This window comes from Petromyzon marinus, chromosome 29 (assembly GCF_048934315.1).
Source record: "Petromyzon marinus isolate PM22_M1 ecotype Great Lakes invasive population chromosome 29, UKy_Petmar_22M1.pri1.0, whole genome shotgun sequence".
Classification (NCBI taxonomy): Eukaryota; Metazoa; Chordata; class Hyperoartia; order Petromyzontiformes; family Petromyzontidae; genus Petromyzon; species Petromyzon marinus.
In genome coordinates, this window is record NC_133695.1 from 4,763,100 (window position 1) to 4,780,318 (window position 17,219).

At 45.0% G+C, this 17,219-nt stretch overlaps 1 protein-coding gene across 2 annotated transcripts in view; it reads left to right on the top strand.

The window, feature by feature from the left end:
• Positions 1 to 17,219, top strand: part of KNTC1 (kinetochore associated 1) — a 73,976-nt gene extending 56,757 nt beyond the window's left edge. The window contains exons 54-65 of one of the 2 annotated variants that reach the window (XM_076070486.1): positions 869 to 938; positions 1,629 to 1,747; positions 2,373 to 2,508; positions 3,023 to 3,118; positions 3,652 to 3,708; positions 4,575 to 4,629; positions 4,896 to 4,959; positions 5,837 to 5,966; positions 7,788 to 7,877; positions 11,155 to 11,303; positions 14,979 to 15,066; positions 16,248 to 17,219. In XM_076070486.1, coding sequence (XP_075926601.1) covers positions 869 to 938; positions 1,629 to 1,747; positions 2,373 to 2,508; positions 3,023 to 3,118; positions 3,652 to 3,708; positions 4,575 to 4,629; positions 4,896 to 4,959; positions 5,837 to 5,966; positions 7,788 to 7,877; positions 11,155 to 11,303; positions 14,979 to 15,066; positions 16,248 to 16,280 — 1,087 coding nt within the window. In that variant the 3' untranslated portion in view covers positions 16,281 to 17,219. Of the gene's footprint in view, positions 1 to 868; positions 939 to 1,625; positions 1,748 to 2,372; positions 2,509 to 3,022; positions 3,119 to 3,651; positions 3,709 to 4,574; positions 4,630 to 4,895; positions 4,960 to 5,836; positions 5,967 to 7,787; positions 7,878 to 11,154; positions 11,304 to 14,978; positions 15,067 to 16,247 lie in introns of both variants that reach the window. The other variant, XM_076070485.1, reaches the window with a different exon arrangement.

Sequence of the window (17,219 nt, forward strand, 5' to 3'; positions counted from 1 at the left end):
TCTTATTGGAATTTGCAATTGCTGGATTAAGGACCTTCATTCAGCAGTGGATTGTATGTATGTTGAACTTCTTTCTCGCCGTACGTAGCCAACCATGGTAATGGGAGGTGTGGGATTGACGAAGAGCTCTTAAATATTATTTCATTTTGTAAAATATAGGTAGTCTGTTTGCCTGTCTCTCACTCTACATGTATATATGTTTACTGTGGCCTTGTCACTTAGTAATAGGCCATTGCATTGCTTGGCATCACAGAGGACACCACAGGCAATTTCAAATCAGAGCAATGCGACCTGGAAATTGATTAACTCAATACTGCCCGAGGTCGTGTGTATAGTGTCAATAATGATTGAGCCACTGGCCTCCCACTGTGCCATTCGGTCAGTGCACCCCAGCCCTTCCCACCACCCTTCCCACCCTACTGGAGTGCTCTGTGTATTGGTTCTGGGGGTCACTCCTTGGTCGATCCATCTTCTAATAAGTTCCCGGTGTGGTGTGTAAACATCTGCATTGGGAAGATGACAGGTGGCCGGGCCATGACTGACCAGATCACCTCCATTGTGTGCCATGCCAAGTCTCAATATGAGCACGCTATTAGAATTAGACCCAAAAGTCTGTTTTAACTGACACGACGCATCTGATACCTGTTTAAAGTGGTATTTGAACTTTGCATGGCCTTTCCCTAGGTTGACTCTGCCTTGAATTAATACTGGTGTAGTGTGAAATAAGCTCGTTTGCAGGCGTTACATGGATTGTTGCGTCGTGAGATTGAGAGAGACCATGGGAAGTTGGCAACAGCTATGGGAGGTCTTCATCAAGCAGTGGCTAGAACCTGGTTGGTGATGGATGTATTGGTGTGTGTCGGCATAGGATAATGTACTTGCTGCAAACCCTGCCCCTGGACTACAGCACCCGCGGACTGATTACCATTGCCAATGGAGTGGGTATTTTTCTTGCTCATCACAAATGGGGACACACTGCCATTCCAAGTAACAGATACAGCAATATAATGATATGAGTCATTTGTATACTGCAGTCTATTAAAAAAACATTGATATAGCGTTAAAAAAAACAGAGGCAGACAAATTGGAAAACGCGCCTGGGAGTACGCCCGCTGCAGAGATGTAGCTCTGAAATCAGGTTGTGTGCATGCATGTGCTGGGATGGATTGTTCAGGCGCAATACGTTGAGATGGTAAATGCCTTTTGGGAGGCCTTCATCCAACAGCGGATTGATCATGGCTGATGCCACGGTGGCGAGATATTAACTGCCTCGCCTGGTGTGCAGGAGGTCGTGGGTTCGATCCCGACCCTTGACGCCTGTGTATTTGGAGTTTGCACATGCTCCCCGTTGTCGTGTGGGTTTTTCTCCGGGTCCTCTGGTTTTTCCCTCCACATTTAAAAACATGCCTTTAGAGTATTTGGCTGCTATAAATTTCCACATGATAAGCCACGTCCTTGAGCTATCATTTGTGGCCAGGTCGTTTCTGAAAAAAAGTTATATAGCTCAGTGGACCTTACCTCGTAAAATAAAAAAGTTTTTTAGCTTAGTTTGACTGATGATGGCGCCTCTTTTTCGCGACAGGTTTCTAAGTGCTAACATTTTTTTTTGGTGCGTGCGTCTCCAGCAGTCGATGTCGGACGCGAAGGTGACTTACAGACAGCGCGCGCGAGCGCTGCATTGCCTCCTCCGCCTAGCGGACGCCCCCACCATCGAGTCCATCACCAAGCAGCCTCTGGAGAAAGTCCGGTGAGCATCGACCCACGCCCGTCATAAACACGGCCTTACAACCCACACGCCTGTAATCCAGCACTTTGGAAGTGAGTGTGGGCGGATCATATAGATTCATGAAATGTCCACAAACCCTCTGGGCTGCGAGGTGGCCAAGAGGTCTGCTCCTTTTTCTTCCTATGTATGGCTTGATGCAGGGGTTCTCAGTCTGTTATTTGGGGTACAACTGTGGGAAGTGGTCTGCGGGACTGTTTCAGATATATATTTTTTCCACAAATCTCCATGTTGTTTTTACTTGCATGTTGGTCCAGATCTTTTTAGGGTTGACAGTGGTCGATAGTCACTGAAAGGTTGAACCATTGGCTTGGGGCAGGAGTCGGCAACCAAAATAACAAGGAGAGGCATTTTTTTTTAATTTGGTAAAAATACTCAATATTTCAAGAGCCTCTACATCATGGGATCTCCTTTGCCAGTACCAAAATATGATAATCGATTTTTCCCAGCAACAAAACAGGTGTTAAGATGTAAAAACACCAAACTGAAACCTTTTACAAGGAATCATGTCTGCATTAACCACAATGCTTGTGGTCAGAATTGCTTGCTTTACATATTTGATGTTGGTTGTGTTTTATAACCTGAACAGATCCGACCTGCGCTCCTACCTGTACCTGGCCCAGTTTGAAGCCCTGTCCATTCCTTACACGGTCGACTCATTCCACAACAGCTCCAAAGAAGGCTTGATCAAGGGGCTCTGGAAGAATCACAACCACGAGCCCAGGGCAAGCGATGCACACAGCTGATATCCCACATGTCTGGTGTTCCACATGATTTGCTGGATATCTGTGAAAGAGCTTTATAGCGCATACATAAATATTCCGATTCTGATAACCCGCACAATTGATGACCCGCAAATTACATTTTGCACGCCAGATATCCAACGCCTACCTTCTCACACACCGAGAGTTCTACAGATAAACTTCATTGCTCACCCGCCTTTTCACACGATTATTTACAAAGCTACCTTCCTGCGTGCCTGTGTTCAAATGAATTTTCCTATGTTTTTTTTACATTTGTTCTTGCTTTTAAACCACGTGCTGAAATGCCAGGGGACAATCGCTTGGGCTACATCAAGCTGGCAGGTTATTGGGTCAATGTAAATCAATGCATTATCGGCGTTTTCGATCACGTGTAGAGACTCCGCAGTGATAAGATTTTAATAAATGGTTAAATGAATTGTGCTTAAGAAACATATATAGCCTTCCGCATGCATCGCATAATCGTGCTTGTCACTAGGCTGTGCGATTGGTGGCCGAACTGAGCTTGGATTTTGGAGTGTACGACCTGCAACTCTGGAGTGGAGTCCTGCAGAAGCTTCTGGCCTTCAACATGGTGAGGAGAATAAAAACAAAGATCCCCTGTATCACCTTCACATACTTTTTTGGCCAAGTGCTGTGAGCGAGCACCTATAAAGGCTGGCACGGCACACGAGAGAGACTGAGTCGACCCGCACGGTGTGGGCAGGCTCTCTTCCCGCAATGGATTAGCAATAAGGGACTGTATATATATATCTATGCTCAATATATAGTACTGTATAATACTAAAGTTAGTGCATTACATTTTTACACAAGCTTTAATGGCCCTGTTGCCAACACACTGCCATTTTAAGATTAATATCAAAACACTGGTTGTTGCCAATCACTGCCAAATAAATACAATTAACGTAAACAAACGTTTGAGCATATGGGACCCTCGTTGGCACTAAAAGCTATTGTCCTGTCTCCCCAAGCCAATTATAGATTGTAGTGTCACTGTGATGGCAGGAAAAAAAATTACACAAGTCCACCAAACTGCTGAATTGAAGTTTGCACGGTTGTTGTACGTCACATGTTATAAAGTACTTGGAATCTGTATCTAATCCACAGATCGATTACCTGCGAGTGGTATTGGTTAGGATCACACCCATCACGTCTCTCTGGCAGGTGAGTGGATCTCCTGCTTGTTCCCTTGTCATAATAAGGCTCTCTTTGCATGGAGTGGCTGCGTGCTTGGAATTGCATTGAGAGAGCGAGGAAGGAGGACCACGTGGATCAGAGAATATACGGCGAGTTCGAGATAGCATATTGACTTGAAAAATTAAGTGGGCTTGGGCAGGGCACGTTGTCAAAATAAATTATGCCCAGTGGTGGTATCCAAAGGTGGGAACATGCCCAGGGGAACGTCCACTGCAGAGATGCAGTGATGATTTCCTGTGCAGAAGCTGCATGGATCATGAACATCGTGAGATCAAGACGGATGGCAATAGATTGGGGAGGCCTTCATCCAGCAGTGGATATATCATGGCTGTAGATTCATTTTTTATCTAGGGGTTCATTATACCTTGTGGGCTTTAATATTTTCAAGCAAAGGAAGCTCACCCTGGATATGTGTTGGAGCCTCTTGCAGCAAAGAAGCATTGCAGAGGAACCTTATTCTAAAAGTTATTTTTACTAGAAAATCGTAGCACATTTTTTTGTTCATGGATTTTTTTTACGCAGCCAGAACACCTGAGCATTACAATAATTCAAGATGTTTTATTAAAGCTGTGAGTGTAATTAGCTTGACTCGGGACACCTGGAAAGTTTACAAAAGTCGATTACTTTTCCAAAGAGCTAATGAAGTAGTTTTACACGGGCATAGATTTGGACCCAACGTTTTATACTTTCCTCTGGTGCATTAATCATCTCTACAGTGGCTCTTGTTCTCCACTGGTTGTAATAAAAAAGAGCTTCCATGCAAAGCTTTAATTTCACCTATCACTGCTGCTGATTGTGACTCCAAAGAAACTTGTTCTTATTCTATATTTTAGGTGCCAAATTTTGCTAAAACGTGGAGGTCTGTCATCTCAACACCACTGATCGAAGGTTGGTCATTTTCGCTTAACTGTAATGGATACGATTGATAACTGTAATTTATTTCTACTTTTAACTGTTAATGAAAATTGTTTTATGCAAATACACAAACATTCTTACAGTTCTTTACAAAGGCAGCTAGTTTTCGTTTGATCCAAGTTTGAAATTTATTTCATTTCCTGCTGTGAAAAGCATTTGTTTTCAAAGTTTAAATGCAATTTTCATTGTGTTAAAATAAATGAAACAACTTAACCTTCTCTGTCGCGTCTTCCCTGCAGCTTCCTGCCCTTTGACTCCCAAACAAAAGGATGACTGCCATCACTCTTTTTTGTTACTGCTCAGGTACTTTATAAACAATGTTGATAAGCGATGGTGCAGTATAACACTTTGGATTTACAGATGGTCTTAAGCACCGGCCCCCAACCTTTTTGGCACCAAGGACCGGTTTCGTGGAAGACAATTTTTTCACGGACCGGTGGGGGGGGGGGGCAGGGTTCATCATTGGGTCTTTGCCCCTTTTCAAAGAAGCTCTCCAGCGACGTTTTTTTTGTACTCATTGTGGCTACTAGGGGTTAGAGCTTGTGGGCTTTATACCAACACTGTGACTGAGACAAGTGCGCAGTGCGGGAAAGAGGCGCGGACGGAAGTGGCAAATAATAAAATAATGGGCGGGCCACGTGCGGACTCACCGCTCACCTCCTGCTGTGCGGCCCGGGGGTTTGGGACCCCTGGTCTAAAGTCACCCACAGCTCTAGCAGCTTTTCAATTAAGGGGGGTTTGGGGGGAGATTGATGATTGAAAGATACATAGAAAATATAATTATAATAATCTGCACACACGTGCCTTTTAAAACGTATCTAGGCAATTATGACTGAGTCTCTCATGTAAGTCTGCACAGACATGCTCGCGAACAGCTAGTGCTGTTAGCGAGCACTTATGATGGCCGAAACAGCACACAAGAGGGTGGGTGGCCAACACCACGCCCGACCACTTTTTGTTTCCCCACTGGAGATGTTTACACACCGCACCGGGTACTCATTTGAGGCCGAGTCGGCCTAGGGGAAGTCCACGACCGGTTCAGATAATCGTCACATGGTTTCACAAGTGGTAGGTTTCACAAGTGGATGGGGTGGAATTAGGTGTGAAGGTGCAGCTATTCGCACCTCGCCCTCTGGGCAAAGATGCACCGTCACAGTCGCATACGTATGTCGCGTTTCAGATGCCCTGTTCTCGCCGACCTGGACCTTCTGGCTATCGGCAAGATGTTTTCCCTGCTGGGGCAGCTCGCATTCACGCTGGGCTCCCTGCTGCTCGTCCCCGTCTCTCAGAAGCGCACCCTTCAGCTCCAGGTTGTCACTCGCGCCCGCGTTTGCCTCCCCGCTCCTCGCAGTTGTCTGCTATGAAGTAAGGGGCCATCCATTTAGTACGTACGCATGGAGGGGGGAGGCGGGGGTTAACCCATATGCGTATGCTTGCGTATGGGGGGTCTACTGACAAAGTACATACGCGTAAGAAACAGGTTGGGGGGGAGGTGAAGCCTCGATAATAATTTGTCGACATTTGGCCTTCAAATGAGCCACAGTTCAGTTTCTTCAGTTGTTAGACATGTACTACCGGGAGAAGTAGGACTGTGGGAGAGGTGTCACTTGTATGCCACCGTACCCCTGACTGCAGCTATCATGCAGCTCAACAGTGAGTCTGACGTAGTCTGGCGGCTTGCCCCATGGTTCACACATCCTTCAATCTGGCCTCACTGCAGACTGCCGCTGGCTCAAGATTTTAGCTGCCGCAGGCCAGCGTAAAACGACACCAGTGCATTCACACTGCCGAGTCTTCTGACAGTGAGAACAATCAAGAGCTGGATGATGATGACGTCAGCGACGCTGTGGATATTGAGACGGCGGCTCAGCAGACTGCAGCTGACGCTGCTGTGCTTCAGCCTGACACTGCGCTTGTTGACGAAATTCCTTTAAAACGTAACCTGTCCGACTGGGTTCAGTCGGCGTTTGAACTTAGCTAACACGAGACAAATTTTTTAAAGGTACGCAACTTAATTCTTTAATGCATCCGGCGGCGGACTATCTGTTTGCTTAAACACGTTAATATTATTAATCCTTGATCGTTTTTTCGTGAATTAAATATCGGCCGTTCTATAGGATTTGGGGGGGAGGGGTGCGTCAAGCGTACGTACGCAGGTGGGGGGGAGGGGGGGGGGTGGAAAAAGTACACGTGCGTACAGGGAGGAGGAGAGGGGTCAAGTTTTGACAGATTTTTGCGTACGTACTAAATGGGGATGGCTCCTAAGATGTGGTGTTAAAGGAGGTGGCGCGCGTGGCTAATAGGGGGACAAAGGACCTCTTGACCTGAGCCGTGGAGGTAACACGTCATCGCGAGTGGCGGTAACGCGTCATCATGCGGATGCGGAGAGGTGCGGGGTGTGTGATGGCCTTGTGACAACACTGAGCTGCCACTGCTGAGACGCTGGGTTCGAAACCAAGTTTGAGCCACCCAACTGTGATTTCACTGGATTCTAAGTTCTTTTGCTTTTTATGGTCTCAGCCCAAGCAGTTTGCAAAAAAAACTCCACCGAAATTAAATGTATTGTTTCACTTGATTTAGTTTATTCCAGTGCTGACAATAAAAAAAATCATTGCTATAATTGGCATGAGATAGACGCAGGAAACATGGCATTTGTCGGGGTTACTTTGAAAATGTATATGCTGGATAGTTAAAAGGAATGGCACAACTAAAAAAAATCAACAGCGCGTATCCTCTGGATGCACGCCAAGCTATATGGAGCTGTCTGCCATAAATCTGATGCTTTATTGATGAGAAAATTTACTTTTAGAGGTGGCTTAGTGGTCCAGTGATATTACTGCAGCATGAATTTCGTACATTTTAATAGAACATGGCAATGACGTCACGAGCACCACTGCGGCTTGGCCAAAATTCACGTTAAAGTTTTCTTCTTACTAGCAATACTTCTAAACCCTAGTCGGACAACTCGGGACACAGTCTGGACAAATGCTGTATCTGGAAGATCGGATGCATTATTTCGCATTGCGGCCCTTTAAGTCACCGAATGGCGAGCCTCCCGAACACATGCTTATGGCCAGCCTTTATCCTGAAACGTAATGGTGGCATCGCTTCTGTGCCTCTCTCTCTGCCAGGGCTTCCTCTCCTCGTGCTGTCTGGACACGCTTCTGACACAGGTCTCGGAGGACGTGGACAAGACGGAATTCTCGGGGCTTGCACTCCAGGCACGTTGGGTGCACTCGCCCATGATATGCCTGCCCTCGGGCAAATGGATTTTTTTTTTCGCTAGGGGTGGAGTGGAGGAGGAAAAAAATCCTTGTAGGACTGGGCACAGTGCACAGCGCAGTTTCACCGTCTTTGTATGTCACGTCCCTTCGATTTTACTTCCAGTGTCACTTCGAGAGACGCGTCGGCTCTTGATGGGCGGAGAATTATTGTGTTGCATCGCGTGCTCGCTGCTCGGCAATAGGGTTTGCCTGCTTATAGGATCTGCGATCAAAGACTTGTTTTGATTTAAAGTTTTCGTGACTGCAGGGATTCATATTCTTGGTTCTTTCGGTAAAGTCACGTAGAAGGGAAACAATATAATAATAAAAATATAAAACAATAAAATTCTCACGACGTTTGAACTGCAACACAAGCAATCATCATCAGGTGTGAAAACCACAGCAAGAAAATTTGAAAAAAGTGGCGTTTTTTTACGTTAGTGTTTAGTCCTTGATGAACCAAGTCTTTAATGATTGCGATGGTGTCAGGTACAGGAACTTTGGTGAATAAGGAAACTACATTAAAACTGACAAGCAGGTCGTCTGGGGACAGGGAAATACCCTTGATTTTCGATACCAGGTGAGTAGAATTTTGTACCGCAGAGGTGGTTTTTCACACATGGCCGGCCTGCTCTAGACCAATTCCTTGACCACATCAATTCCATACACCCAGCCATCAGATTTACCATGGAAGTCGAAAAAGATGGCAAACTACCTTTTTTGGATGTCCTAATAAAAAAGAGACCTGATGGTTCAATGAACCACTCTGTCTACAGGAAAGCTGCTCATATGGATGCTTACCTGAAACCGGATTCCCACCACCATCCATCCCAGAAGAATTCCCTCATCAAGACTCTGCATCATAGAGCCCAATACATATCTGACAAGGAACACATAGCCAGTGAATTCAAGCACGTACACCAAGCTCTTAAGGCTAATGGTTAATCCGACTACACAATCCGCAAAGCTATCATTCCGATCATGAAGAAGGACCCTCTTGAGGAGCCATTCAAAACCATCCCTTTACACTACATTGCGGGGATCACAAAAAATATCTCCAAAATCTTAAATAAACACGAGATCCAGGTCCGATTCAACACATTACATAAAATCCGTGATCTGGTTCCGTCTGTAAAAGATGTGATTCTGGACATACAGTACCCTGGCGTCTACAAACTAAGTTGCCTCTGTGGTAGTAGTTACATTGGAGAAACCAAACGACATGTCTCGGACCGCATCCGGGAACACAAAGCAGACCTAAAACACGGTTGGACCAACACCTCGGCCGTGGCAGATCACTGTTATAATTCAGTAGGCTCACATGACATTGACTTCTCAAAGACAGGTTCTCTGCAAGACATCTGGCTACCATGAGAGATTCGTTCATGAGGCTATCCACATATACAAATGCAGAGACAATTTCAACTGAGAAGATGGATTCTGGCTTAGCAATCATTGGAAGGATTTGATAAACCATTTCGGGTTTATCAAATCGTCCATCTGAATAACTGCCAAATCGCTCTCCTTGGTGCTAACGTAAAAAAACGCCACTTTTTTCAAAATTTCTTGATGTGGTTTTCACACCTGATGATAATTGCTTGTGTTGCAGTTGAAATGTGATAATTTTATTGTTTTATATTTTTATTATTTTATTGTTTCCCTTCTACGTGATTTTACCGAAAGAACCAAGAATACAAAGACTTGTTGTCGTTTGCGATGTTGGCATTAAGAAATTGCACAAGCGTGACCGTGGAGTTTAATGCATATGAACGTTTCCTGGAGGTGAGTCAACGCGGCGTTAACAGCAAAATAACTCTTACCTTGTTTATAAAAAAAATGAAATTATCAGCACCCTCTGAAAAAACACATTTTCCTTGACGTTGATGGAGTTGGATGTGAAAGCTCAGCATCTGCTCGCGATGAATTGTGACGAATGCCCCGTCAGTTATTTGTCGGTATGAATGGCGGATTCGGTGGGGAAACGATGGGGACGGAAGATTGCCAGGGCGCGGATCATCACGACGTATCGCTGGGTCCACGCGCCTGCGACTCCCCCCCCCACGAGGGATGATGGATGATGTGCTTAGCTTTCGGAGGACAAATTAGCCACCTTGGCTGCACGTTCAGGGCGAAGAAACAATTGAAGCGCCTGTTCGACTCTATAGATTTTTTTCGGGGAAATTATCTCTCCTAATTACAATCGTTTCCGCCAGTAGACCACAACGTGTAACTTCTCTCTCTGGCGTCCTCGGCAAACACGAGCTCTTCAGATTTCGGGTCCCCTTTTTTTTTCTTTAATAGAACGTCATCAATTATTCACACATCCCGTAGGGAGATACCAGTTTAGATAAGCAGCAGTTAGGACAAATGTAGCTGTAGCGTGCGTTAATACAATCCAGCCAAGCAAGGTTCGATGACTCCCTGATGCTCGGAAGCAATAAATCATACCGAGCGGCAAAGGTGGCAGCTGGAGATTGGGTGGTGATTTCGGTCGCCCTGCAGGGTACAATACACATTGGTGCGACTCCACCTTTAGCTCAAGGTTGCAACGTCGGACAGTTGTGAAGAAACCGTTAGCGTCGGTTTTTGCAGGAAATATTGGGATTAGGCCACGTAATGATCTGGCCAAATTTTTCCATCCTTAAGACCCTTCACCATTTTTTACCGATTTAAAAATATATTTAACGGGACAATTGTTATTGTTGTATGAGCAACGTCTTCTGTTAATACAACTAACTTGCATGGAAATTATTCAATTCAAGAATGTTTATTCCTGATTTACAAAGAAGAGACCCATTGGAAGTCTCAAGAGAAAAACCTTCATGACTCTGAAGGGGGACCTACTCTAGAGATGTTTGGTCAATTCCTTGTTTGAGTCATTTTGCATGTGGGAGGAAACTGTGAGAGTGACTGTAAAAAACCCAGCATAAAAGAAAAGTCAAACTTGACGCGGAAAAAGTCAACACCTACTTTCAGCACTGCCTATTACAGGCACCTTGTCTTACAGATGAGCATCATGTGCGTAAGGACTGCATCTATGTGTGATCCACCAGCTGTACGAATCAGATGCCTGAAATCACAAGGACGCATCGTCACCAACACACACACACGGACAACCCCCGAAAATAGTTTGGCAAGTCTCGTTAAAAATTAACCGGCTTAATAAAGGACATTTAATAATTTATTTCATCTTAACGTTACTGTTCACATTCTCTCTTTCTCTGCGTCGTTGCAGCTGCGTAACGTGGTGCTGAGTCATGTGTTTGAGAAGTCGAAGTTCGAGCGACTGCTCGGATCCGCACACTGGTCATTGGTGTTGGACTACGCTGCTTCCGTGGAGACGATCCCCAGATCTCTGCTCGCCTTCCTTTACCAGAATGGCCGGTGAGCGCTGAGAAGTCCCGTTATCATCGTCATCAGCCACCCACTGCTGGATGAAGGCCTCCCCAAGCCACCAACGTCGCTCAGTTCTGCGATGCGACGATCTGTCTTAATTAGCACCGGCATACGAGCTGGTTTTGTTGCTCCATCTCCACGGTAGATCTCCTCTCGGGCGCGTTCTCTCCTTTGGCCGCCACTGCGTCGGTAGTCTCGACCGCCGCTTCGGGCAACGTTTCCTGCCCAAGGCCACTTCTTTTCCTTAAGTCAACGTGACGTCTGAAAGGGATATCTCATTTTTTTTATTTAATAATGGAAAGCAACTTAAGGTATGTACCGAAAGGGGAGAGGTTTTTACCTGCAACTGCACATGAATCAAAAACATGGACAATTACATGCAAAATGGAACAAAGGCCGAAAGGTGCGCAATGAAGAATAGAATGGTGCATGCTTTGAAAATATACTGAGAGGCAGGAAATGGAGCCCAGATTTGTGGAGAATCCCTAGGAGTGAAAATTATAACAGGACGGCTCATGCTTACTCAAGGGGACTTGTGAATCCCACAGTAGAGCACTAAACCATCATAGCTGGGGGCCTGGGTGCGATTCACATCTTTACAGAGGGCAGTTAATGCTTGGAAGAGCGAATCTATTTATGGCTCTTTTCTCCATTAGATCTGCCAAGACGGATGTTTTTTTGTTTTTCCCTGCCTTGTTTAATTTGCCCACTCACCAATATATAAATCTCGCCCCGAGTTCACAATTTTAAAATTCCCTCGTGATTCAGCTTCTCATGTATACCAAGTAGTCGCCGTTTTTTTATATCAAGTGGTGACTGTTTTTTTTTTACAGTCATTTGGTGACCTTCCTTAGACCATAAACTCCACTATACTTGAGCATAGTTTAATTACAAGAAGCTGCCCAGTATTTTAACCCGGGTCCCAGTGGTGCTGGCTGAACACTGATAGTCTCTCGCATAGCAGTGCAACCCTTCATGTTGGAGAATGGCCGTGGAAGAGGATACCACAGAACTACCTCCAAGATCCCTTCGAGTGACCTCTGGTCCATACAGTAGAGGGCACCATGTTCCAACCCACTGTATTATATTAGAGTAATGTTTGTTGCATGATGGTCAAATTGATATTTTTCATTCTCAGTTGGAACTTAGCCAATTTGGTACAGAACCAAATGTAATATAATATGTCTCCGTCATATATCTACCCCTCCACATAAAAAAAAGTATTGTTACACATCCCATCAGTCGCAAGGCCTTGTGGAAGTGCATAATATCAGCAGCATGTATTCAATACAAGCAAAACTCTAGACCAGTTTTGACATTATCTCATCAGCAGAATCCAGCCAATAATGCTGAACTTCCAGATGGAATAGGAAGAACCCCCCACTTTTAAGTTAGGTTCCTAATTCGACGTACAACTATATAATACTTAACACACTGATCTTTATGATTATCACATTTTTAATGAAAGCATATTGTCTGCTTTTCTTGTTACTTGCATGCTCCACAACAACGCTAATGATTATTTTGTCTTGACATAATAGTTATGTTGTGTGCTGTCAAGTCATGACTGGTAACAAAAAAAAATGTGTTTTTTTTTGTTTTGGAGGATTTCACCAGCACACGGCAAGCATGCACGGCACATCAGCAGGGTCTTTAACTTCCAATTTGCTGCGACATCATGGCCCTTGAATTCCTAACGCTGCGCAAGTCCTGGGACCAAATTGGCACGATTACTTTAGGATTCGCATGATCATCGCGTGCGTGTTTGCACGCGCGCCTCGCAAATCTCTTAACGCTCCCGTGGGTGAGTCTGCCCGCCCGCAACCCCGTCTCCACCTCCCAGCAGCGAACTGTAAAAGTGTCCTCCGCCTGTGGGATGTAAAAAAAAACGCTAAAAACTCGTGGCACGAAAACGTCGCGGAATTTAGTCCACCGTGAGCTGAGTGCCGTTTCAATGAAGCCCGTTTTATCCTGGGCCGATGCTTGACAAATAACGAAATGGCCAAAGAGGACAATTAGAAAAAGGTGTTTTTTGACACGTATGTTTTTGCATCCACTTGTAAGCCGACTGTGGTCATTCCGGATAAGGCCGTGTGTTGGACAGAGTTTCTCTCAAACGTTTGCCGCTCACTGCTGTGGACATTCTTCCACACTACTCTTGGCCTTTATAGATGCTCACAAACAGCACTTGCCTCAATAAACATCCTGTGTAGGCTAAACACTCTATTTTGTATTCTTGGTTCTTTCGGTGACTTTACCGAAAGAACCAAGAATATGAATCCCTGCAGTCACGAAAGCTTTAAATCAAAAGTCTATTTTGTGATTTAACCCATAACACCTGGCTCTTTCTTGCAAAATGGCAGCGAGCCTTCGACACTGTATGTGACCTCAAGGTTCACCTCGCTTTTGGCACACGTGCTGCGGTGCAGTTGCCATCCTCACTTCGTGGTGAATGGTGGCTGCCGTTCTTGTGTGTGTGTGTGCATGCGTTTTTGTTTTGTTTTCCCCCATCCTGTGGCAATGCTGCACATGCCGTTAAACGATACGCAGGCAGGTCATCTCGGCACTCTGTTTACATTTTCGGTCGGCGGTTGATGAGTTAAAAGTTGTTAAAAGTTGTTAATTGTCTTATATCTCTATGGATCCTTTTCCTTCCCGCTGCCGTTTAGACTCCCAAGGACGTGTAGGTAAGATCTAGATTCGGATCTAGATTACGTGTAGGTAATATTACGCAACCTCTGCGCTTCCTCCATATTCCCTGAATGTTTAACGTATTGGCCCAGTTCTTTATTGTACGGGTGTCTCACTGGTGTGTGTGTGTGTGCCTTTTCTACATTTACTTGCAGTGGCGAGTCGTATTGCTTACACCGTGAAGTGAGGGGGGGGGGCGGATTGGGGACACATCCTCGTGAATAGGACTAGTGCCGTTCTCTTTTAAATACACGGTGCGACGCTACAAAGAGAAATAGATCCGTTAATAAATCAAATAAGTAACCAACATGCTGCCTGACACTTCCCGAGCGTATGGGAAAACAACGAATATGAAGCCTGGTTTATCAAAAGTATATACTGCGATATATATTTTTTGTAAAAACATTGGGAGTAGTTTATTTTGAGCAGTGTGTGCGTAAGTGGTGGTGTGGGATCGTTCGACTCTTGGGCCTCCCCTAGGTCGATTCAACCTGAAATGAATACCTGCTGCAGTGTGACAACATCGCATTGTTGTGCATTCCATTTTTGCTTTTTTCTCCAAAGTTATATCCTAACTGCGCTGATTGGCGTCATGTGACAAGACAACCACATATCTATGAAGAGCGGTCGCAGTGATCAGTGCACCACCTCGTGCGATAGAACAGTCATGAAAGATGACATCACTTTAACGCACTTCATGCAAATATCTATATTGCCTGCAATTTATATTTGTTAGATTTCGATCAAAACAAAGTTTTGAATTCTCAATCCTGGAATGAATTAATTGAAATAATTTTTTTATTACTGTATTGTTTTACAGTCATTGGTAATCAGCCTGAAACGGCTTTCTCCAGGAATCTAGTTTAAAAATGGACGGCTGAAGCCTGGATTCAAACTTAGAATTTCAGCGTCACGGGCCCAGTGCTCTGACCTCTGTGCCTCCCCTGACACCTCCACCGCGTGATTTTTCAGTCGGAGCAAGGCTGTGGAGCTGCTGGACCACAGAATACGCCGTGGTGATGCGTTAGATTCCAGTCATTCCCCAGAAGACCTCTTGAAGGTAAGCAACATCAATTCTGATCCTCGCCAACGCAGCAATAATGAAGACAACAAAAATGTTTCCAGGAAAACAAACTGCTCCAGTTCTCCAGCTGACACCGCCTTTTAAATGTCATCAATATTGCACCCCAATTGTGCGGGTTTACAGCGTCGTGGAATTTACGTGGCAGTAAAATTAGTCCCGCCAATATTTGTCGGCACATCACCTTTAGTGCCATACGTGCAGAAATGCCACGATGCCGTTAAGTCAAACCGTAAACTCCAGCGTGGGAATGTGTAAGTTCTGTCCCGTGGCCTGACCACCGGGCATATGACGTACACCGTGGACAGTGTTTTCCTCCAGCGGTAAGTGGCAGAAAGATTTTTCCGTTCTGATGTCATCCGTTGCTAATGCGTGACGACGTGTTCCTGCGCAAGCCTGGCTACCTCTTTAAATTTTCATGATTGAGTCCGAAGCCTTGTTGGCCATGTAAGTAACGCTGCACAAAGCACTCGGATGCCCGTCTGCAGTTTAATATCGACCTGTATCAAAATCAATAAATGAATGAGATAATGTGGTGCATTAAAACCGACTCCAAAAGAACCAAGAACGTACAACACTCATTACCCACCACTTTTAAATGTGCAAAATATATGCAGGTGGCTTAAACTTCGAGATGTAATCATTTATCCGTTAAACACGTCGGCTTTCACGACCAATGTTATCCATAATTGAGGTTTTTGGGTTAGATCGCGTAAATATATGATATCGGAATATATATAAATAAATCTTCATTTTATGGATTTTTTTTTCTCAATACAGAATGTAGCGATGCACTCATTTATCGATTGCTTCTTAAGCTCGCGATACATAAATCGCATCGTGTGAGTTGCGTGTAATGGGGTTCAGCTGGCCCATCTACTACGGGGCTGCTACGTTCAGCACATTGTGGAAAATAATGGATTGTTAAAGGAAATCGCAACCCTGAATCACGACAGTCCATCGCATCGGCGGGGGTGGTGGGACTGATTCGTTACTCCACCACTAACTGGAGTAGGTTGTAGGCTTTCTCAAGCTCATTGTCAGATTAACTTAAAGTCCACGCGGGAAATCGACCACGAAATCAGGATTGCTGCGTCGCATTTGGTGAGACTCTGCCAAATGACGATTCGGTGCGTTTTCCGTTGTGCTTTGTCATTTAGGAGGTCCTTGAAGACCATAGTTTAAAAGTCTGAAGACGTCTCGCGCAGCTGGATTTTCACGAGAGTAAACCAAGTGCGTTATTGTCACCCTACACCTCGGAACACTGAGCGAGCGGTGGAACTGCCAGGAGCCAAGGCAAAACAGAAGCTGGTAGCGACGTTATTCACGAGGCTGAGCGTGCACCTAGATGTTGGGAGAGCGCAGTCATGCAACTCATCGCGTGAATTATAAATCCTCCCCTAAGCACCATATTAGACCGGCTTGAGATATCTATATACCCTGTTGTTCTAGTGACGCGTCGCCTGCTCGTAAATTCCCTCGGCGATTGTTTCGTTGTCACCATTCACTTGGACGAGGAGGCGCGTTAACCTTTAGGCACAAAACCGCAGCGTGGATGCCCATATCTGTTCCCGCAGTCGCTGGCATCGCCCTTGAATGCATTGTGGACTTGGCATCCGATGAAGGAGGGCAGGAACTGTTGTGTTTAATGTTAATCAGGCCTACCCACCATCCCTTTGGCAAAAACACAATTAGAATTAAATTGTCACTGGGGTACTAAGGATAAGCAGGTTGATGAATGTGTATGAAGACATGCATTGAGTCTATGCCGTGTAAGCCAGGGGCTGTTAGCTCTTTACAAAGTAGCTTTCTATCTTTGCCACCCCTATTCAAAGTGGTTTGTTCCACGTCAGTGCACCCCCACATGGTTACACAAGGTGTGGGTTATTCTGTTTTTGAGTAAGCCTGTTCTAAGAGGGGTGTTTGGGTATGTTCATTTTTTCAGTGCTCTTGTAGACACCTTTATCTGGGCGTCTTGCTGTCTTGAGTTATTTGTTCTCTGCCAACGTATGTAAGCTTTGCACTTTCAGACTCATTTCTTTCAAATATACGCATCTATAATGTACAGTGTTCGGTCAAGAAAGAATTACAAATTAATTGGCTTTTAATAAAGATGAGTCTTTACACACAAA